Below are 8,417 nucleotides of genomic sequence, written 5' to 3' on the forward strand. Positions count from 1 at the left end.
TATGATAGTTGTATTTTGAGCAGTGATTCCTTATGGATAAGGGGAAGACGATTTTAGGGTTTGGAAGAGCCTAGAAATCATCCAAGGCTTATTGGATTGCTTAGGGCCTAAGTTATCCAATTAGGGTTTTAAGGGTGAAACCCTAGGAGGCTCACTAGTATAAATACACCCATAGGGTTGAGGAAATCGGCACACTTGCATTTGAAGAAACCCTAGCCGATTTCTCACCCTTCTATCTCTCTCTATTATCATCCTCTTGCTAGTTGGTGTTTGTAAGCCATTAGATGAGTGACAATTGTGACTCTAAGCTCCAAAGACAAGAAGATTCAAGCAAGCAACTCAAGGTATTCCTTTAGATCCGATTTCTTATGTTATGATTTGAATGTTTACACTAGATCTATCAATAGAAGTCCTGGATACATTGCATGTTCAATTAGAGAAACCTAGATCCAAGCATTAGGGTTTGTATGTGCACATAGGAAAGTTCTTATGGCTCAAACCCATCAATTTCTTCATGTATATGTAAGCACAAGGATGCCTTTATGTTTATAAATTATAATAAGAAAAAGGTTTAAAGAAAATAAGCACATCCATGTCATGAGTTTCAATTCAAAGTTACAATCATTTGGATCAAGAACCTAAACAAGTTTAATTAGGTGGATATAGGGAGGAGAGTGGATTCCACGAATAAGCTCTCATTGTATTAGGTGTTAGACACTTCCGTTAGCTAGAGAACTAATTAATGCTCCAGAGCCTTGACTTTTTTTGTGCTTTAGTCTCCATCTAGTCCTTCCTTTCATGATATTACCTCCGCCACCACCAATTTGAAGCAAATGGTGGCACTCAACAAAGTCAACATTAGCTATTATGCCCTTGTGGTTCCCCAATATGGAAGTGAGGGATTGTAGTACATTGTCCTTGGTACACTCTCGAAAATATTCTAGAGTCAGGCTATGTATCTCATAGTTCTCCACAATGATCTTTGGAACACTCTACAATAACAATTAAGTGTCATAATCCATTGTTATCCATCCTTAAAATAACAAAAAAAAGTTAATTACCTCAATGACCAGCCCAATATATTTCACATGATTCACATGTTGGTTAATATCCAAATCGCTCCATCTTGGCTAATATTTGCGTATAAAAAGAATCAAGAAAATCATGTAAATAACAAATATCATATATAAATAATATTTCAAACTAAACAAAATCAACCCACCATTAAACCTTTGCAAATATGTTCATCAATATTCTCCACTTCTTTTGACCATGTTCTAGTGTCTTCTTTGACCGTAGGCAATGTATCAACAAAGCATTGCTCTAGTTTTGCTCGAACTGAATTTGGGAATTTGGATAACTTTCGTGTAATTTTATTTAACATCACCCAAATACTACAAGATAGCATAATAATAACATCGTCATGCTTACAAAATAAATCTACCGAAATCAAGTTTTAAGTAATCACTTTATGAAAGCTCAACTTATACCTTGAAGCTCTTACTAATATCTCGCCTGTTTTGCAATCACAAAACATCAAATTACAACACATACCATTTTTCCCATGTGCAGATTTCCAAGTATAAATTTGAACTATGTCTCCCCTATAAAAGATTTGAGCATATGAAGTACATCAAGCTCTAACTAATAAGCTTAACAGGACACGTCCCTAATGATTTTAAGGAAATATGCCTTTCACAAGGCTAGTGAGTTTCGAATTCGAAGCGTAAAAATGTTAGGAATTGTGACAACCGTCCATCAGAGTCTAACTATCATCATTTTTTTTGAATGATTTTTATTTAAAAAGATATCAAAGTTACTATTTCTTTATTCTTTTACAATTAGAAATCATTATCGATATATTTTCAAGAAAAAAACTATCTTACTTATATCACTTATTTTATATATATATATATATATATATATATATATATATATATATATATATATATATATTGTGTGATATCTTAGTGTTTTGAGTTGTGCTTTGATGTATTAAAAGATAAAATGTATTATAATACTTGAAATGACCATTTTACATATTTATAGAGTTGTTGTGAGAAAAGAAGCAAAAATGAGCTAAAAATGGATTGGATTCAAAGAAGCAGATGTGTTGATGAAGCAGATATATATGTGACGTGCTCTTTCCTATTATGCGCAGCGTCGAGTTTTAGAGTTCAAAACCCTCGAGGACATTCGCTCAACGTGACACGTTTTGATGGCGATTTGAATGTAGAAATGTTGACTAGGAGTAGGAATATGAAGGATCAAGAGCATAATCATTAGGAAATTCGTTTGGTTTGCTTTACTGTCTATATTTAGCACACTATGATGATTACTTTATGTTCTTGTTACCGGCTAGAAACCTTTTTGCTTTGTGATTAGATATAAGATAAACCCTAAAACCAGGGTTTGATTTCTATTTGGTTATTATTAGTTATTTAATTTATCATGTTGTTTGATCAAAGATCCATGTATATATGTGTGTTAAAGTTTGTATCATTATTTCCCATTGATGAGTTAATATAGTCTATAGGACCAATCTGAGTGTGTTTGCTTAAATCATAGTTGATCATAACCGTTGACAATTATGATTAGTGATTGACCAAATCATAGGGTTAGGTTAATGAGGTACGTGTTTGTTCATTGTATATAAACTGAGTGTTCATTTATAAATAATCCATATAATGACTGACACTTAGGATTTGTACTCATTATAGTCCTCAAAGCCTAATCCACTACGTTGATACACTTTTCAGGTTTGAAGAAGTTGATTAGAACCGATAAAGTTTGAAAGTTATGGATATTTTAGAAGACCTTTGGTTTTGCAAAGATTATTATTGACATAAATTTTTTGCTTTTGATTCGATTGTTACACTCTTGCATTTAGTCAAAGGCACAAACATCAAACATAATAATTGAATTTGACACGATCGCATGCGATACTCATCCATGGAACAAAATGCAGATTCAGAGAGACAATTACATGTTATGCATGTATTTATAGCAATATTTAGTTTTTTTCCTTATTTTAGTTTGTTTTCATATTGTTTCTATATTTCTTGTTTTTTTAGTGTAACTAAATTCATTTAATTTTTGTTTTTTCTTTTATTTTGATAATTTTTTTAGTATTTTAAATAAAACTTTAAATTTTCTTATGTTTTGTTTGTTTTTCATGTTTCTTTGTTTTTTGAGTTGTATGTCAATTTGAGGATTATAAAAGTTATGAATCATGAAGATTAAGTATTTTAAATTTTTTGACTCTGAATACTTTTAGATAATAAGACTTAACTTTCATACGGATTTTGAATAATAAAATTTTGTGATCAAATCATTTTCAACAAAATAATTTTTTTATAATGAGTTTGGTTGTTTGTTTTATCATAACATTTTGGATAATATTTTGAATCATATCATTTTTGATCATAGTATGTTAACATTTTTGATCATATGATTTTGTATCATAAATTTTTTTATCATATGATTTTCGATCATAAAATATTCAACCAAATCAAGTTTTCGTTCATATCAAATTTTAAACCATTACGTTGTTTGAATCATATAATTTTGAATAATAAAATATACAATTAGTGATGGAAACATTTTTGGATCATTACAAGTTAAGGATCATAAAAATGTTGTATTATAACATTTTTAGAAAAATTAAGTTTTTTATCTTTTAACAAGTTTTGGATCATAACATTTATTGATTCATATAAACACTTAGAAAACTTATTTTTTCTAAAAACATTACAAAGAGAAGAAAAAAAAAGGTTATAAAAAAAAATAGATGTTAAAAAAATAAAGGTCATTTCAATGAGAATTGACCGAAGGGCTTCCAGCCCAACGGTATTTGATGTTGTTTTCTCTTATAGGTTCAAGTCATGTGGACATAGATGAATTTAATAAATAATTTAAAAGAACGTAAGATTTACGATTTTTCAAAAATAAATAAATAAATAAATAACCAATGAGAATTGGATATGCCGCTAAGAGAAGAAATAGGTGCAGTATAACTTACACAATAGGCACAATAGAACGACGGATCTCATGGAAACAAATTTCTTTTGGTAATTTTGTCTGTTTAAACATTAACCTACACAAAGAAGACCGTGTATGTGCGTGTTTTTGTGTGTGTATTGTGTAAAGTTCAACAGAAAATCATTATTAACAAAGAACCAAATACTTATTCGTAAGCATGATAAATTATAACGATCAACGGCCAAGAGGGAGGTTGTAGATTTTACATTGGATGCGTAGAAACTGGATTATACCTAGAAAACTCACTTCCTTTTTTCGTTTAAATTTTTTTGGCCATTTTTATTCATTAAAAAAAACGAATATAACAAAATTCATATATATATATATATATATATATATATATATATATATATATATATATATATATATATATATATATATATATATATATATATATATATATATATATAACCCACTTTGTTTTTTTTCACTATTTAGGTTATTTTCTTTCCATAAAAACTAAATATATTAAAATTTTCAATTTTTTGTTAGACAAAAATTGCAAAAATGGTCCCTGTGGTTGGTAAATTTATATATTTTTTGTCCAAAATGAAATGTTGGTGTAACATTGATCGAAAATTGAATCTTTTATTGTTTTTGGTCCATATCAACTTAAAATGACCATTTTACCCCTTAGATTTGTTTTTATATATTTTTATTTTAATATTTTAATTAATTAAAAATAAAAAATGACCCAGCCACTTACCCCTCTCTGTTTCTTTCTCTCTCTCTCTCTCTCACTCTCTCTTTCTATCTGCTTTTGTTCTCAACAAAACACACATACACACACATACTCAACAACATACAACCCTTAGCTACCACCATCACCACCAATTGCTACCACTGTACACCACTATCCTCCGCCAACCATCACCATCCGTCGCTCGCTCATCCACGTTATCTCTCCCCCTCCCCCTCTCTCTCCTCCTACCAAAAAAACTCTTGTTTTCCCCACACATCTCCCTCATCGGAAAGACGTGCTCAGATCGAACCAAGAGGTGCTCAAACCCAAATTGAATCACCCACCAAAAATCGTTGCCAAGTGGGTGAGGTGCTAAATGAACCGGGTCAACAGAGACGACGAGAGACATTCAACCCAAATCAGATCACCTACCAGACATGGAGCCTTCGGTGGTGGAAGATCGGTTGTAGAAGAGGAAAAAAAATCCGGCAACGACTTTAGATCTACCTTCCTTTCTCCCCTGTCTCGCCTAAAACAACCACATTCATCACTTCCACAACCTCCATTGCCATCTGTTTCAGCCTCATGCATCACCATAGAGAAACACCTCCTCGATCCCCCTATAAAAGGAACCGGTAGGGTTGTAGACGAATCTGAGAGAATCCGAGCAGACCTGGGAGAAAGGGTGAGAGAGAAGTGACGAAGGAGGTTGGTGGCAATGGTCTCGTAGATCGGTTCGATGTAGGTAATGTGCGGTGATGATTAGATCGGATCTCATGTTGTTGAGCCAGCACTTCCTCTAGTCTCATAGATAGTGATCGTAGATAGAGTAGAGAGAAAGAAGGTGAGATTTTTTGTGGCTTTCCATGGCAGATCGCATAGGTGGTGTTTGTGGTCTTCTACCGGCGGGGCTATGGCTCTCCATCGGTTCTGTGTTATAATGGTCGTCGGTGAGGGTATGGATGGTAAGGGGTGACAATGTCGAATTGGGTGGCGGTAAAGGGATGTGACAACGATGAACGCCGGTAGTGGAAGAGGGGTGTTATGATGACACCGGTCTCGTTTTGCAGATCTGGAAATGAAAAGATGGTTGTCCGGCATGTGGAGGTCCAACAGATGGTGGTTCGGTAGGTGGTAGGGTGACCGATGATGGTGTTTCTAAGAGAGAGAGAGAGAGAGAGTATAAGTGAGTGGGGGTAAATGTGAGTACGAGGGGTGAGGTAGGTGTTATTTCCTTTTCTTTTAATAATAAGAAAGTAAAAAGGAAATTAATAAATAAATATAATGGCATATCCATCTTTTCAAGTTCGGTGTGGACAAAAACCACACAAAAATATTAATCATAGGGACCAAAATCGCACAAGGTATTCAAAATTAGACCAATGGTGCACCAAAATTTCGTTTTGGACCAAAAGTACATAAATTTGCCAACCATAGGGACAATCTGGTCTTTTTATTATCTATAAATAGAAATCAACATAAGTATTAAAAAAATCTCCTAGGTCTAGTCATATTCACAATTCACTATGTGAATTTAGACCATAAGTATTTTAATTTTTAACATTTATAATTTGAATCTCACTTATTATTTCAACTATTTGATATTTCACAAATTAATTGGTGAAATTTATTTGTGAATCGAAATATATATTTCCTTATAAATTTATAACATGTTAACATTTTGATTAGTCATAAATTAGTTTTGTAAAATTCACAAGTCAATATATTTACATTATGAATCTAGATTGTATATAATTCAACATTTAGAATTTAAAATGTGGATCTAACTTACTATTTATTCACATTTTGAATTTTAACCGAAAATAATTTAGTTTTTAGTAGATTTACAATATGAATGTGAGCCAAGATTTCAAAAAAAAATTGTACAAGAATATGAATGTCTACAAGAGTGCAAAAAATTATGAATTTTGATATATACACTTTATTTTTTGATAAAAAAAAATAAACTTAAATATAAAAAACAACAATTACTTAATGTTATATGATTCACAAATTAATTTATTCATATTATGAATCTCAACTGTATATAATTTACTTTGGGTGATTCGTAATGTGAATTTATAGTTATTTACATTGTGAATTTAAATCTAAAATAATTCAGTTTTCAGTAGATTTAAATGTGATCTTGAACTAAATTTTGAATTTTTTTAAAAATGATATCAATCCATATTTAAAAAGTACAAATAAATTATGAATTTTCATATATTTATTAATTGTTTTTTGATAAAAAAAACCCTTATTTCATAAAACAGAGAAAACATTATTTATTATTTTTTTTATTTTTTTAAGAGTACTTTTTTATATATGAATTTGGATATCTATTTAAAGAGAATGAAAAATCATGAATAATAGGATATTTAGTATTTTTTTTTTCGATAACAAACATTCCCTAAAGCAATAAAACTAAAAAAATTAAGTTGGTTTGGTCTAATCTCTTGCTTGTCAAAGCATGTCCATCCAATGTACCAATCTTCAACACTTCATTTGTCTTAGCTTTAAATTTTAATGTTTTTGGATTATTTTTTAGATTCTCTCTAATGGTTATCTATTAAAATTATATATATATATATATATATATATATATATATATATATATATATATATATATATATATATATATATATATATATATATATATATATATATATATATATATATATAGAGAGAGAGAGAGAGAGAGAGAGAGAGAGAGAGATATGTTTATATGACACAAGTATAGTGAACCAATGACCATATATAAATGAAAATGAGGTTTGTACCAAGTTGGATAACGGTCCACTAACATGTGTGTCTTTGCCACCACCCAAGTTAGGTTGTTCTTGGACATCTCTTCTGACCCAAAACCGTCATGCACGAGTCCAATTGTCTTCATATGATTAACGTTTGTTTCCTGTGAATCCAACTTGAGATCGTGAATAATAGCATGCATGTACATACCAAAAGAAACTACACACAAATAATAAAAAACTTTATATGATTCAATTATATTACAAATTGAGCATATGTACCAGAAAATGATTCATCAGTGTTTCTACAGAAGCAGTTTGATCTGGCCCTACTTCATAATATTTAATACAAATTGTTTCTTGGAATATAAATCCATCTTGAATCATTCTTCTTAAACCAAGATCTGAAACCATGTTTGGACCCTCTTTCTCCTGGTCGAGAATGTTTGAATCCAAAGCACCAAGCTTTGTAGAATTTACCTTTGTAGGAGCTTTATATTGCAGACCCCAATTAGAAACATGTTTTGTGTTAATCATCTTGTGCGCAAGTAAGTTCCGCTTGTGTGATCCGAGCTTGCCTGATGTCATGCAATGGAATGGAGAAGAGTTCATAAAGGCAGTGGCAAGCACATTCATAGCTAGCTAATGGATTCTTATGGCAGAATTGCGATGTGCAATATTGTTTTAGTTCTTTTGCTATTTATAGGAATCATTGGAAGTGATTTTTTCATTCAATTCTCTAGCTACTTAGCAAACCCCATACAGCACAATCACGTACGAACATTTATTAATTGTCCCTGCTGTGCCTCCCTCCGGCTTGCCTTATGCGAGAAATGAATCATGAGTATCAACTTACGTCACTTAACTTTCAATATACAACCCCATAACTATCATCACTATAACTGAGATGCCGCACACCTATTGAAATCGCAGTCTCTTAAATATTA

At 31.2% G+C, this 8,417-nt stretch overlaps 1 protein-coding gene across 1 annotated transcript; it reads right to left on the reverse strand.

The window, feature by feature from the left end:
* Positions 1-594: 594 nt before the first annotated feature.
* On the reverse strand, positions 595-8,140 carry LOC111877561 (palmitoyl-acyl carrier protein thioesterase, chloroplastic). Its single transcript, XM_023874077.3, has 6 exons — positions 7,753-8,140; positions 7,504-7,634; positions 1,491-1,604; positions 1,223-1,394; positions 1,062-1,130; positions 595-992 (listed from the first exon to the last, which is right to left on the reverse strand). Exons 1-6 carry the CDS (start codon positions 8,104-8,106, stop codon positions 711-713), a joined length of 1,122 nt encoding a protein of 373 aa, XP_023729845.1. The 5' UTR covers positions 8,107-8,140; the 3' UTR covers positions 595-710.
* Between the last annotated feature and the right edge of the window lie 277 nt (positions 8,141-8,417).

The sequence above is a fragment of the Lactuca sativa genome, chromosome 5 (genome assembly GCF_002870075.4).
Source record: "Lactuca sativa cultivar Salinas chromosome 5, Lsat_Salinas_v11, whole genome shotgun sequence".
Classification (NCBI taxonomy): domain Eukaryota; kingdom Viridiplantae; phylum Streptophyta; class Magnoliopsida; order Asterales; family Asteraceae; genus Lactuca; species Lactuca sativa.

Excerpts from the sequence above, each read along its gene's own strand:
- LOC111877561 (XM_023874077.3), bottom strand. The coding sequence starts at position 8,106 with ATGAATGTGCTTGCCACTGCCTTTATGAACTCTTCTCCATTCCATTGC. Across the intron at positions 7,635-7,752 it reads CACTGATGAATCATTTTCTG|GAAACAAACGTTAATCATAT; the intron begins GTACATATGCTC and ends TTGGATTCACAG. Across the intron at positions 1,605-7,503 it reads GTGGACCGTTATCCAACTTG|GGGAGACATAGTTCAAATTT; the intron begins GTACAAACCTCA and ends AATCTTTTATAG.